Source organism: Papaver somniferum, chromosome 2, assembly GCF_003573695.1.
Source record: "Papaver somniferum cultivar HN1 chromosome 2, ASM357369v1, whole genome shotgun sequence".
NCBI lineage: Eukaryota > Viridiplantae > Streptophyta > Magnoliopsida > Ranunculales > Papaveraceae > Papaver > Papaver somniferum.
In genome coordinates this window covers 209,936,675-209,952,333 of record NC_039359.1, presented here as the reverse complement: position 1 = coordinate 209,952,333, position 15,659 = coordinate 209,936,675, and the positions used below count along the sequence as shown (strand labels likewise).

The window sequence follows — 15,659 nt, the reverse complement described above, 5'->3', positions numbered from 1 at the left end:
TATTTTATAGTATATGAGTAGCACCTTGTTTAACCAAAAATAAAACAGAAAAAGAAATTTCAAACAAATACCTGTGCGAGTATTTTTGCAAAGATACTCATGCTAAAAACGACAAGAAGATAGCTTGAGAGTCTAAGAATACCATTTCTCACAAGTATACCTGAACATATCTCTCAACCAGGATTTTTTTTTTGTGTGAGAGATTTCAACCTTGTGATCAAGTAGCACAAGTATGAGCTTTTAGCTCATCAAATGAATATTGTTTTTGGTTAAACCCCTTTCTTTTGTACTTTGGAAGAAAACTGTTATGATGTGAAAAATTATCATAAAATTTACTATCATCATAATATGACACATAGTAAGGATTTTTACCTGAAGAGTGTTGTGTAGATGGAGTACACAATCTGTTGATGATTTCCTTATATCCCTCAATAATCAATCTTAATGTCATCCATCTGCTCATGCCTGCATTCTTCACTTGATACATGATTCACGTCAGGATTATCATTATCTCCATTTCTGATAGGAGAGAGAACATGAGTTCTGCTTGGGCGATATTTGTCGAGAGGTCTATTATGCTTTTGTGCATTTGAGGAACTCCTTGAACTGACTTTCTTGGTAGGAAACACAGGACGTGTACTAAAACCAATTGGTTTAGACATACGAATGTCAGTTACACCTTTAAGAATCAAATCTAAGGTATATTGAAGTTGAGTCAACAATTTGTTTTTCAACTTGGGTTTCCTCTTTTGCACTATATGCCCTTTTGAATCACAAGATAGGCACACTTTTTGATCACGTGAGTGATTAGAGATTGTAGACCTAATATTATCGCTTGGAGATTTCTTTCTTCCAACTGATGTGTGAATCCCCTGCACATTAGTTTGAGTGGGAATAGAATCTGAAAATACTTATGAAACTGGTGCTCTTTCAGTTTGAATAGAAGTAGATGGTATAATAGACTTTTCTGAACATCCTTGGATAGAGAGTTTACTCAGGAGATGTTCAACATCTAAAGCATCCTTTTTAAGTTTTTCCTTAAGTAAGATATGAGATAATCGAACTTCAGTATTTTCCTTATAAGAAGCCTTTTCACTGGAGCCACAGTCTTTTACTACACCAAGAAGAACATTGACATGTTTTCTTAATTGTTTGAATCTATCAGCTTGAATTCTAACAAGGTTTAGAATTGATTTACTCTCTCTAGCTGTTTCCTCTTGAATGACAGAGTCAGATTCATTAGAAAAACACATGTCAGTGTTAGTCTATTTCGTTTGAACACTGGGTTCGTCTATAACAAAGATTGAGGGATATTTCTCTTTGATAGACTTATTAGAAACAGAACTTTTATTTATGGAGACGCGTTTATCAGAGATAATTCTCTTGTCCGTAGAGTCAGATCACTACAAACACAGACTTGTAAGGATCAATCAATTTCCAATCAACAACCAAGGTTGGATTTCACAATTGATCGATACAAACGCACAACCTGTGATATTTCAATTATATAACAAAATATAATGCGGAATAAAAATAACACAGACACCAGAAGTTTTGTTAACGAGGAAACCGCCAATGCAGAAAAACCCAGGGACCTAGTCCAGATTGAACACCATACTGTATTAAGCCGCTACATACACTATCCTAGTACAAACTAACTTCGATCTGGATTGTAGTTCAACCCTAATAAATATCACACTGATTCAAGGTACAGTTGCGCTCCTTACATCTCTGATCCCAACATGATACTACACACTTGATTCCCTTAGCTGATCTCACCCACAACCAAGAGTTGCTATGACCCAAAGTCGAAGACTTTAATAAACAAATCTGTATCACACAGAAAAGTCTACGATAATAGATAAATTTGTCTCCCACAGATAAACCTACAAGTTTTGTTCCGTCTTTTGATAAAATCAAGGTGAACATGAACCAATTGATAAACTGGACATATATTCCCGAAGAACATCCTAGTATTGTCAATCACCTTACAATAATCTAAATTATGTGGTAGCGAAACTAGATATTGTGGAATCACAAACGATTAGACGAAGATGTTTGTGATTTCTTTTTATCTTGCCCTATCAGAGATATAATCTCAAGCCAATCTTACAATTGAACTCGTACGATAGAAAGTATCAAGATCAGATCGCTCAACTACAAGAGAAGTAGTTTCGTCTGGCTTCACAATCCCAATGAAGTCTTTAAGTCGTTAACCGACAGGTTCTCGGGAAGAAACCTACGGTTAAAGGAGAATCGACTCTGGAAAACCAACTAGTATCACACATGAGGTGTGGGGATTAGTTTTCTAGTTTCTAGACGTCTCCTTTATATAGTTTTCAAATCAGGGTTTGCAATCCAAGTTACCTTAGTAACAAAGCATTCAATATTCACCGTTAGATGAAAAACCTGATTTATCCAAGCTAATATCTTTCAACCGTTAGATCGAAACTTAGCTTTTCAGACACACAAATCAAATGTATTCATTTAGGTTTGAGTAACTGTACCTAAACGTGTACACTTAGTTGATAGTTAACCAATTGTTAGCCATATGAGCACTTTCATATTAACCGTATTCATCTTTCTCATAACTAGTTCAAATGACTCATAAGAACTAGTTCAAGAGTTGTTTAATTGCTTAGATCTTTATACATAGACATAATTGAAACAAAATCGGTTTGATTCATTTGAATCAATTCATGAACAATATAGCCACGGTTTGCAAAGATTGCATTCCTTATTGATTTATTGTTTAAGTTCATGAAACTACCGATTTGAGAAATATAACCAGCTTGGGTACGCGTACGGGTATGCGTACCTTATCTACCGGATTTGAGTTGGTTTTGGTTTCCAAACTCGGCAGAACTTTTCGGGTATAAGAGTTTCGCCAGTACGTACCTAAGGTTACTGGTTACTGTCTCCTTCACCAATACCGCATGCACACATATGCACGCACTTGGTTTCCGACACATGGATTTATACACTAATGTGCGAACACACTATATATACTTATATCCGTAGTTGGTAACGTAATCTCAACTCTACGTTTCAATCATTGAAACATTCTTCTATAATGTTATAATAGTCGTTAGACATAAAGAATCGACTATCGTCATCAACGCTATTTTCAAGATTGAAACGTCATCATGACTTTCGTCACGGGTAAAGATGAAAATGGTTAAAGCAAAAGATCACCAACACATATTTCGAGAAAAAGATAGGCGAGTAAACTCGGATCGAAATAGCAAATGTGTATGTATGAAAACTATCATACTTATACGACTTTTGTCTCAAGAGTAGGAGATAGAGTAGATAGACTTTTGAGTGACAGATGAGTTCAAGTCTCCACATACCTTTTGGTCGGATGAGGTTCCACTGATTCCTTGAGTAGTTCTTCGTCTTCTTAAGATAATCGCCATGGAGTCTGGAGCTCAACTATTCCTAACGACCGAGACTTAGTCATAAGTAAACTAAAAATCAAGACATATAGTTTTGATCGCTAACATTGACAAACATGCTTGAAATAGCAACGCGTGCGAGTTCGACCGAGCAATGCTCTAACACAAATACCAGGACCACTTTTTTAATATGTCGTCTATCAACAATTGGCTAGTTGATTGATCACAAATAAATAGTTTTGTTTTACTCCTTCCATTAAAAATAAATAAAAATTATAATTATAATTGGAACCCATCAAAACCTGAAAAGAAAATGTAAATCAATAAAGAGAGCTACTGCTTCTCCAATAGAAAGAGCAGTAACCATTGTCTGAGCAGCTTCCATCATAAGCCCCCCATTGTAATGGACTCCACAGAAACTCCAACAAGTTCAAAAACATACTTATGATACTTCAAATTAAGAACCACACACTGCCGAGTCCAACAACACCTAATTGTACGGGAAACCACAAGATATATATATTTTGAGACAAAGCCCAAACACTGAATTGAAAATGAAAATCAACATCGCTAAGCCCCTTAATTCATCCATCCAGATCCGAAAAAAACAACGAGAGACAAAGAGAGTGTGAGAGTGATAAAAAAATCTCAAGCAAACCGACCACAGCATTAGAATATAAATAAGTTAAGATTCTTCAACTCTTCCGTCTTTCAAGGACCCTTTCAAGAAAGAATCAAAATAACATTAAAAAAAACCAAAAACAGAGAAATATTCTAGAAATGTCGTCTTCTCCTCTTCTCCCCGGTTTGATTTCGTCTACCATTCCATTGAATTTTCTACCACTACCTATTCTTCATCTTATTCTTATTCTCTGTCAATTTTTTTCTTCTTTGATATTCTCTTCTCTTGGTGTTAATCTGTTTCCCTTTGTTTCTCATCTGGCTCCTAATTTATTGCTAGGAAGCCATGGGAGACATCGTGAAACAGATCTTAGCAAGACCAATTCAAGTGGCTGATCAAGTCACAAAATGGGCAGACGATGTTCAATCATTCAAACAGGAATGTGCAGAACTCAAATCAAAAACTGAAAAATTAGCCGGGCTTTTAAGACAAGCAGCACGAGCAAGCTCCGATTTATACGAACGTCCGACACGACGTATCATCGACGACACCGAGCAGGTACTCGATAAAGCATATCTCCTTGTTGAAAAATGCAGGGCAAATGGGATGAAACGTTTGTTTACGATCATCCCCGCAAATTCATTCAAGAAGATGTCAGCTAATTTGGAGAATTCTATCGGAGATGTTTCTTGGCTTCTACGTGTGTCTGCTTCCGGCGATGATCGAGATGATGAATATCTCGGTCTTCCTCCTATTGCCGCAAATGAACCGATCCTTTGTTTAATCTGGGAACAAATTGCGACGTTATATAAAGGATCTCTTGATGATCGATCCGATGCTGCTGCTTCTCTTGTTTCTCTTGCTCGTGATAATGATAGGTACGGGAAATTAATTATTGAAGAAGGTGGTGTTGGTCCGTTATTGAAATTGGTTAAAGAAGGTCGTATGGAAGGTCAGGAGAATGCTGCGAGGGCGATTGGATTACTCGGTCGTGACCCCGAAAGCGTCGAACATATGATACATGCTGGTGTTTGTTCTGTGTTTGCTAAGATACTTAAAGAAGGACCCATGAAAGTTCAATCAATGGTGGCTTGGGCTGTTTCTGAGCTTGCAGCTAATCATCCTAAATGTCAAGATCATTTTGCGCAGAACAATATAATCCGGTTACTCGTGAGTCATCTTGCTTTCGAGACCGTTCAAGAACATAGTAAGTATGCTGTTACTAGTAATCATAAATCAATTCATTCACTTGTAATGGCAAATAATGACAACAACGCCGGAAGCAAGAACAATAACGTCAATAGCAATAACAACGTCAAGGGACACGAAGATGAAGAGAAGACGATTGCACATCCGATGGGGAATCAAAATCCTAATCAAATGCAGAATGTGGTTGCTAATACGATGTCGAACAACATGGTTACTAAGTCAAATAACAAACCGTCTTCTCAAGGTCTGCAAAACAAGCCGCCCAATCCGCACCACCACACCAAGAGCAGCAACCCTAACCCAAAACATACCCACAATCAGCAAAATATAAATTTAGCTGGAACTAGCATTAAAGGGAGGGAATTTGAAGACCCCGTTACAAAAGCAACCATGAAGGCAATGGCTGCGAAAGCCCTTTGGCATCTCGCTAAAGGTAATTCAGCGATATGCAAAAGTATTTGTGAATCAAGAGCACTTCTATGTTTTGCTGTTCTTCTTGAGAAGGGAGTGGATGATGTTCAATACAATTCTGCGATGGCATTAATGGAAATCGCTGGGGTAGCTGAATATGATACTGATCTTCGACGGACTGCATTTAAGCCCAATTCTCCAGCTGCAAAGGCTGTATTTGATCAACTACTGAAAATTATACAGGAGGCGGATTCGGATCTTCTAATTCCCTGTATGAGAGCAATGGGAAGTTTGGCGCGAACATTTAGAGCAACAGAGACAAGGATCATTGGGCCGTTGGTAAAGTTACTTGACGAGAGAGAAGCAGATGTTTCTTGCGAAGCTGCAACTGCCTTGTCAAAATTTGCATGCTCCGAGAATTACCTACACATGGATCATTCAAAAGCCATTATAAATGCAGGAGGAGCTAAGCACTTGGTACAGCTAGTATATTTTGGAGAACAAATGGTTCAAATACCCTCATTGATTCTACTATGTTACATAGCTCTATCTGTTCCGGACAATGAGGCGCTCGCACAAGCTGAAGTACTAACAGTTCTTGAATGGTCATCAAAGCAAGGATATATGATGCAAGATGCTACGGTAGAAACACTATTGCCCGAGGCCAAAGGTAGGTTAGAGCTCTATCAATCTAGAGGTTCAAGAGGATTCCATTGATTCAAAATCTCACATAACCACGGTCGAACCAGATCCTGCTAAAAAAACTTGCACCATTCTTTTCTTTAGTTGTTTGTTTTGTAATTTATACAATTTACTTTTGATTAAACCCCTTATGATCTTCAAATGGAGTGTACATTTGTGTTCAATACTTTTTTTTTTCTTTCTTTGTAGTTTTTGATCGGTATATGTATTTTTTTGATCGATAAAGAATTTAATCTTTTTCGTGTTGTTGATGTTTTTAGTTAATGGTATACCAACTAGTTTTATTTTCTATTTCTTGGATTGGATCCCATGTGAATGAGGGTCGTTTTGTTCCTCATTTGGTAGGCAAAGAATGAATTCCCTCCAACTAAGGCTTTACAAGTTACAACCATTACTGAATTATTTTTGTTTTGGCATAAATTCTTTTCTTTGTTTAATGGGTTGTTAGTTATTAACAACAACCTTGCTTTGTGGCGAAGGAAGGCAAGAAAAGAAGAAACGGTTGTAATTGAACAACACACTAAATATTCCAAACTCCCAAAGAGAGAAAAAGGGTTATGAAACTGAACTTGGTACAGAACGGCTACCTAATTGATTAGTTCTAAATTGGTTGTCAAAGGCTGGTTACTGTCTTTGAATATATTATATCATGTGGTGGTTCCATCAAAGACGTGAGTTCCTCAATGTCTTTCTGACTTGCATTTTGGTGCGGAATTGGAGTCAGAAATACACCTAACTAGATTTGTGCCCCTGCTACGCACCGGGCATATTTTTTTCTTTTAACTTGGTGTGTGCAGGACTTAGACACTCGATCGTTAGATCGGCCACGCCCAACCCTCGACTTATGAGAATTTACTTACTGTCTTATTCCACAAGGCAGAGAGAGGCTCTTTAAAGACTCTGAGGATGCCATTCGGACAGCTGAAAAGCTTGGGGATCGTAGTATCTGTCCCGCCCCATGGCGATGTATTTGATGTGCACGGGGCTTCGCCCCTCTTCGTGGAGATGTATTGATTTGGTGTGGCGGGGCAAATACATTAAATAGGTGGAAATTATGTGGGGATTTTGTTTGTTATTTTCCTTTTAACTTGGTGTGCGCGGGACTTTGCCCCGCCCTGTGGCAATACACTTTTAATTTGCCTAGTTTAATTGGGGGCCATAACTTCCAATTGGGGACCATGGAATTTTGTTTGCCCCCCAAAATTTTCAGGGTTGTAAATATCGCAATCTGAATATACTATTTTACCCTTCACTAATTGAAAATCAGTTTCACTAATTAACTACCCTAATTAAGGCCCCTAATCTGTATACCCTAATTAAATCAAAGAGAAAATCAGTTTCTCTTCTCCACCTCCACCATTAACGACTCCACCTCCACCGAGAAAAATTCTTCGAACCGATTCATTGCGTAATCGTCGATGATAAAACTTTAATCGAAGATTAACTTCTTCTACAAATATGGCTAAAACAAAGCAAACCGCTCGCAAAGCACTTCAAATTCCTAATCTTGTAGATACGGTGAATGCAAAGGTGTATGTGCGAAGAGCTCCTGAAGCAAGCAAATCGAAACCCAAAAAGGGAATGGATCCAATTAGAGGGTACGAGAACTTAAACCCACCTCCTATTCGATGTTTTGGTTGTTTTTTGATTGTGTAATCGAGATTGGTAACTGAAAAACAGAAGTTACAGAGTGAGAGTCGTTAGCATCGAAGAAATAATACCCTAACGACTCTTACATTGCATGCTTTTTCTATGAAAAATCGTTAACCTGTTAGTGTAAATATGACGACCATTGTTCTGCTACTTCGACCTTTTGTGCCCTAGAATAGAGTCGTCGCCATATTAGGTTGAAGATGACGACTATAGTTTGACGACCCCAAATTAGTGCGTAACGACTCTGGGTTGAACTTGAACTGCCTTCTGTTGGAGAAAATGATAAAGTCGTCAGTAGTATATAATCCCTAAACTAGAGTCGTTAGTAACTTATAATCCCTAGAGTCTTCATCTCTTTTAAAGGGTCGGCAGTTACTTGTTTGACGACCCAAGTTTAATCTTTAACGACCCTTTAAGGACCAAAATCATCCTCACTATCCAATTTTTGCAAAGAGTCGTTACCTTATAAATTACAGTCGTTACTTTGTAATGAAGAGTCGTTAGTTTGTTAGAGCATATCATTGACGACTCTTTAACTGATAGAGATAAAGTTGATGTCTTATAAAAAAAAGTTTTGTGTTTGGAATGTAGTGACAAGAAAACGAAAGACAAGGTTGAAATCACGATAAATCCTCCTTCGAAACCTCCCCACAACCATAAATACTTACTTTCCGGTCCATTGCGCGGAAGAAGGCCGAGTGAGGTATCATTTTCTATCACCGAACCAAGAGACAAAGGTAATGAGTTGTCCGATTCGTCAGAATCAGACACTCCTGTTGTTTCAGCTAACACTAGTGCTGAAGAAGAAGATGAACAAGAAGAAGAGCAAGTAGAGGAGGAACAGGGTGTAGAACATGAGATACAAGAAGAAGAGGAACAAGAAGAAGAGCAAGAAGAGGAGGAAGAGGGTGAAGGTAATGGTAGTGGTGATGATGAGGATGATGGTAATAAGGAGGAACAACATAAAGGTAATAATGTTGGTGATGATAATGATGATGAGGAGGAAGAGAATGAAGGTAATGATTATGAAAAGGATGAAGGTGGTGATGATGGTAAAATCACTGTTGAGGATGAGGAAGAATGCAAAGGCGAAAAATCCGGTAAAGAGGGTTAAGAAGGATGGAACAGATATTGCACCCAGTGCGATACACGTTCCCGCTACTCATTTGATGTTGCCTCCTCTTCGAGGTGGTAAACTTAGAGGAGAACCTAGAGATGGGGGCAAATTTGGATATCCTGGATCGTGGGCTCATTGCATTAGTGAGACAATCGTAAGAATCCCAAATTTGCTTGTTATTTGATTAGTTGGTGTTAACTTGTTTATGTTTTGTTTTTTAAATACGTGTTTGTTTATGTTTTGTAGGATCATAAGGATGCCACACGTCTTTTCCGGAACCAATCTTCTTTCAAGAAAATGGAGTTATGGCTGCTAGAAGGTGAATGTGCAAGAGTAAAAGATTTGGTTGAAAACTCAGGTTTGTACAATGCCGTTCTGAACTCTGTGATTACGTATGACAAGGTCGCAGTATCTAGTTTCTGTGAAAGGTATCACGCTGAAGTCGACACATTCCAACTTCCTTTTGGTGATATGGATATAACTCCTGATGACGCAGAACAGATATTAGGGTTGCAGGTCGAAGGCAAATCAACCGGTGAGGAGTTCAAGTGAAGGCCTAGTTGGGAAGACATCTATACATGGACCAAGAACTTGTTTGGATGGGATTCCGAGAAGACTAAAGGACTTTTCGAGAAGGGACCTAAGTACCCGAAGAAAGAGTTCAAACTTGTGGATATTAGGAACATGTTTTCTGGGACAAAAAAAAGGAAAAAGAAGGAGGTCTCTCTGATATGGAATGTCGCTATGCGGAGGATGGGTATTTGTTGTATGTCCTTGCGTCGGTTATATTTCCTGACAACAAAGGTAACCGGGTAAGCGCCAACCTTCTTCAGCTTTTGGATCCCTTGGAAGATGTGAGCAAGTACTCTTGAGGGACTGCCAGAATTGCACACCTGAATGGTCAGCTTTCTCAGGGATCTCGCAAACTAACTTCTCAAATTAATGGGAATTTGTCTCTAATCCAGGTATTTGGATTGATGAAAGTTTTCTTATTTTTGTACATTTTAAAAATTGAATTATTTATATTTATTTCATTTGTTTCTATTTGTGTGGGTTTATGATCATTTCCCATCACTGATCAAAGATAATGAAGATGTGGAACTCAACCCACAATGGAGCAAAGGTAGTCCAACGGGAACCAAATACTTGTTCACTGGTTCTCAAGATAGGGAACAAACTGATGCGTTGATATAAATGCGTCAAAAACTTGACAACATCACGGCTAAAGAGGTAGTCTTCAATCCGTACAAGAATAATAGAGTTGGCGCAATGGAAGATGTCGTGTATTACCATGACCCTTTATTTCACCCTAACGGTTTTTCAATGTACAATCCGATAAGAATCATGCGTCAACTTGGTTTTATTCAAGATTCACCCGATGAGGATTATGTACCTCCGTTCAAGCACAAGTTGGAAAAGTGCGAGGCTGACGAAGCGGGTATAGAGGTGTCTTATGAACCTGAAGTTGATGTCAAGCATTGGAATGATAGACACTCTAGGCTTGTAGACATATCATGGTGGGTGCATGCGGATGATGGTCATGAGGCAACACCGGATTACGTCGAATGGTATGAAGGCTTCTCCCATGGTAGGGTGATATGGGTAGATCCGACTCCGGGTAGGAGGACCAACAGAGCATCCACCTCTTCTTCTTCTCAAGTCTACAGTAGAGATGCTACTTCCATTCTAACACTAGTGGTGAGTATTTAATTTTGTAATTGTGTTATTCATCTACATATAAGAGAGTTAATGTGAAATTGTTTTTGAATGCATATAGAGGGAGCGAATGAAGCTTCTTGTCAAGGCTTTTTGTTGCTCGGATGACAAAGGGGAAGTGATGGATCCTGCGAAGCAACGTCGGTACGCAGATTACTGCATGCACATTGAAAATCCCAATGCAAAGAAGATGTTCAAGGAGCTGGCTAAGGAAGGTAAGAGGATCCGGAAATCACATATCCAAAGAGAACAAGAAGTTGATGAGAATGGACAAAGTAGCCAACATCATGATGAACATCCCTCAGAGGTACAAGAAATTACTAGAGAAGATGCTGGTTCCCCAGAGGGTGCTCCTCCTAAGAAAAGCTGGAGAGTTAGCAGGTCAGGGAGGCAGTAAGGTGGTGGTCGAGGTCGAGATGGTTGACTTCAACTTATGTTAATTTTACTTTATGAATTGAACTTAAGTGTGTGTTGAAACAACTTATGTGTTTTGTTTGGAGTCTTTGTTTCGAGTACTTTTATGTTTGGTAACTCCTGTGTTTGTTGCAAATACTATGTTTTCAAGTATGCTCGTTAGAACCATGTAGTACTCCAATGCAGACAACATTTCCCTTCCTCATACCAAGGGTCGTCATCTTCGTTTCATAGTACTTTGACGACCCTAATTGTATTTACCACTTCAACACACAGAGTCGTTAATATCCTCAAATAGAGATCTAACGACCATTTTCCCCAAAATATCCAGGAGATGGAAAGAATATTTCTGGATAGAGTCGTCAGTGTTTATAATGAAATCAATGACGACCCTTGGTTAACAAAATATATCCAGGAGGTTTGAATTTATTTGGCTAGAGTCATTAGATTTTTCATGTCAATGACGACTGTTTGTTGGAATTAGGAGTCGTTACTCTGCTATGGATACCTGTGACGACTCTCATTTTGAAACTAGAAAGGATTTTGATTTCATTAGGAAAATAACATTACATCTATCTCGTATTGCATAAGAGTTAATATGGGTATTCTTGAAGTTGATGCATCAAATGTTCGTCAACGTTGTATATTCTTTATGGTGAATGGAACTTAGTTTCCCATTACGTATTGTCCATAACCCATCGAAACGTGCCAGATGAAATTAAACGAGGAATGTTACAACTTTGAAGCATGACAGAAGTATAAATATTAACGGAATACTCAGTTTTTCCTTAAGAGGAGCTCTTGGATGGCGAAGGAGATCCCAACGGTCTGTTATTTTGAAATTCAAAATAAGGGTCGTTAGTTTTGTTTTTGCACAAGATGACGACTCTGGAGATAACCAGAGTCGTCACTGTTTTACTAAAACTGATAACGACTCTTTATGAAAACATTACATGTTATTGTTCTTTCCGGTGCGAGATTTAACTACCATTGCGGCTTCGATGTGATGAAACTGCTCTCCTCTCCATTTGGTATATTCTTTTTGGGCCGCACGTCTATCGCCTTTGTGCCTCGCGAGAAACTCGTTGTACTTGTTGCACAATCTCATAACGTGAATTGTCCTATCACGAATGTGGGACGGTTCATAATCATAGCGTAGATGCGCGTGGGAATTAAGGAAAGGACCGCAAGCAACGTTTATCCAAAATTTTCATTCATCTTTTTCTTCTTCGTCAAGATCTTCCTCGACTTGCTTGAATACTTCCCGGAGATGCGCTTGTTCTTTTCCCCGTTTTTCAGCCTCGCGCATCTCTAATTCTTCTTTTATAGGATATGGCGTAACGACTCTTGGTTTTTTGCATCTTTTAAGTATGCTTTCAATTGATGAAGGAGTTTCCATTAAAAAAAAGCTTTCATGAGGTTGTTTTTAATTGATTTTGCACCTTGATATGTTCCTCTACTTATAGAATAATTTGTAACGGCTATTTTTTATGGGAAAACATGTATAGAAAAAGAGCCGTTGGGGTTTTTTTCAAACAGTCGTCATTGTATACACTATCAATATGACGACTGTTGTAGAATCTACTACAGTCGTTTAGGTATCTGAATATATAACTGACGACCCTATGTTGAAAAACCTTCCAGGAGACAACCTAATTTCGGCCATTAGAGTCGTTAGGGTATCTGAAAATACCAATGACGACCCTATGTTGGGAAAACATCCAGGAGACAACCTAATTTGGGACACTAGAGTCGTTAGGGTATCTGAAAATACCAATGACGACCCTATGTTGGGAAAACATCCATAAGTTTAACTGATTCTTATGCCGCAAGATAAAACGCATTGTATTCATTAGGAATTCTTCAAAATACAAATATTAGGGTTCAGGATACAACCATTATCAAAAAGTATTCTTAAAAATGCAATGCATAGTTTTGAATTTACATCTTGTCTCACGATTCATCGCCCATGTCTACGTAAACCGGGGTTGGGTCCACAACATTCCAAAGGTTCATTCCATACTCGTACTAATTTGTCCACTCCTTGGTGTAGTCTCCCCAATCACCAAAGGCCACCCGTGGTAAAGGACATTCTTCGAAAATCTTCAAACCTATGCAATGGTTATTGTTGACATGTGCCATTACAATTCTTCTTTTATTTATCGCCGCGTCGCACCGAGTTCTTGAGGGTACGTACATACAAGACACTCCGGGGAAGCTTTTGCTGAATACAATTACCACACAAGTGAATGTGTCCGCTAAGAGTTGACCACCAAAAGGCATTTGCATCCAAAACTTATAACCGGCCTTTTTCGACCCCGTCCTCCATTTCACGTTACAAACCAACTCCCTAAACTTCATTTCCCTCTCTTTTGGATCTCTTTCCATGAGCATTGTCAAATACAGTTGTTTGTCCTGAACAAGCTTTTCTGCCGTTTTTTCCATATTGGATTTGGGTGAGCTTAAGTTCGTCGGCCTCGTTGAAATTCCCTAATTGTTCCGTTGCAACATGGTAACCACAATTTCCATCGCCGTCAACGTCGTCGGTAGATATAAGGTGATCCAAGATGACATGAGGAAGTTTATCGGTATACCCTTTATACAAAGTATAAGTAACACGATGTGGTCTTCCTTGAGAATCTCTAGGGGTGCGCGTATTTCCCTTAATTCCGCTTATGGTCACCATTCCGCTAGTTTGGCTTTCTGGGTACCAACCACATGCTCTGCAACATCCATGTCTTCCATTCGTTTCACTTCTGTTTCATTTTGGGTCAAATCATCCTTTTTTGGTCGACCATTTTCCTTGGGGAGGAGAGACTTCTCATACTCTGTATATTCCGCCTAGACATAATCATGACGTGACGGGTCACTTTTGCAACTCTTGGCCGCCTTCACGATTTTTCTAAATAATTTTTTTGTTGTTGTTCTTCCCCGTGGTTTTTGTTTGATTGGATCTTCTTCTACTCCCAAGCTCTTACGGGCAGCCGACCACAAATTAGAAACCAAACTATGTCTTCATGCACAATGCTCTTTTTGATATTTCTCACTGATATACTTGCCAATATCAAGGTCTCCAAATTGTTCATCAGCGGATCCTGTGGGATTATGGGTGAATGAAAGTTTCTTCCAAAGAGGATCGATATCTTCAATAGGAATGAGAGACTTGTAACCACCAAGCTTATGTCTACATGGGAGGCTAAGCCAAGTCTCAGTTGTACAATTACAGTTCATCACTTTTCCACTTGAAGCTTTTGCTCGAAATCTGTGAAGTTCAGCCATCATATGCTTTATTTCCCACCATGACACTTGGTGCGAAACCCCGCGTAGCAATTGTTTCTCTTCCAAGTATTGCTTCAAAAAACGGTCCTTACTATACTCCATCTGAGTCACTATCTTGCTAAGATCATCCTAGGCGTGCTCATAAATATCTTCCTGTACAGTAACTACCCCACTAGTGTTTTCTCGAAGAATTTTCTTCAAACGTCCATGGGACTGCTCTGCGATACTGGTGGACTCATTTTGGTAGTGTTTGTACTTATTGGTCCATGCATAAACAAACTTCTCCTTCCAAGGATTCAACCAGGTATCTTGGCAATAGTCGACCACCTTCTTATAATCCGTACTCCAAACATCGATGAACTTTTGCAAATTTGCATAGTACTTTACTTCGGTCTTCGAATGGGCCAAAAGGTCCCAATCTTTGCAGAAATCCTCCCATACATCCCCCTCTTCATCAAATTTTTCCTTGGATTTCTTTTTTATCTTCCGCTATCTCTTTTTTTGAAAGTTTACTAAGACGCTCGTCTTCCTCCTTGGAACGTTGATTACCCTTTGCAGGTTTGATCTTTTGTATTTGATTCTTGCAATTATTAAAAAGATTCTTTTGGATGTGACACGTACAAAGAAAATGTTGAGCAAGGGGAAAAACTTGACGAACGACACTCATGACTGCAAAATCCCTATCTGTAAATATAACCTGCGGTGTCTCTTCGCCACGGTAAATCAACCTAACTTGTTCCAAATCCAAAATATAGTCTTCTATTTCTTCCTTTTCCATAAAGCACAATTCCACGGTGAATGATTGCTTATCCGAAGTATGACTAGCCACGTTCAACAACGGCATGTTATACTTGTTGGTTTTATAGGTGCAATCTATGAACAAGACCTGGTAAAAGCACTGTGCCAAATCCATCATCCTAGGATGGGCAAGAAAAATATGAGTCACTTTGTCGCCCGGACCGACCCTTGTTGCATGGCATAGTTATGTTTTTCTGCCAACCACTCTGATTGTTGCATAATTAATCTACCATCCCATTCAGTTCTCTTGATCGTTGCTTTGTAAGCGTAGATTGTGGAAAAAATAGACAAGTTTGACTTATCTTCCGCCTTTATTGCATTTATATTCTTAAAAGGACTA

At 38.8% G+C, this 15,659-nt stretch overlaps 1 protein-coding gene across 1 annotated transcript; it reads left to right on the top strand.

Annotated features, from left to right (window-relative positions):
- Positions 1-4,117: 4,117 nt before the first annotated feature.
- Positions 4,118-6,593, top strand: LOC113350397. The gene has a single exon (XM_026594526.1). It carries the CDS (start codon positions 4,366-4,368, stop codon positions 6,355-6,357), a length of 1,992 nt encoding a protein of 663 aa, XP_026450311.1. The 5' UTR covers positions 4,118-4,365; the 3' UTR covers positions 6,358-6,593.
- Positions 6,594-15,659: the final 9,066 nt, after the last annotated feature.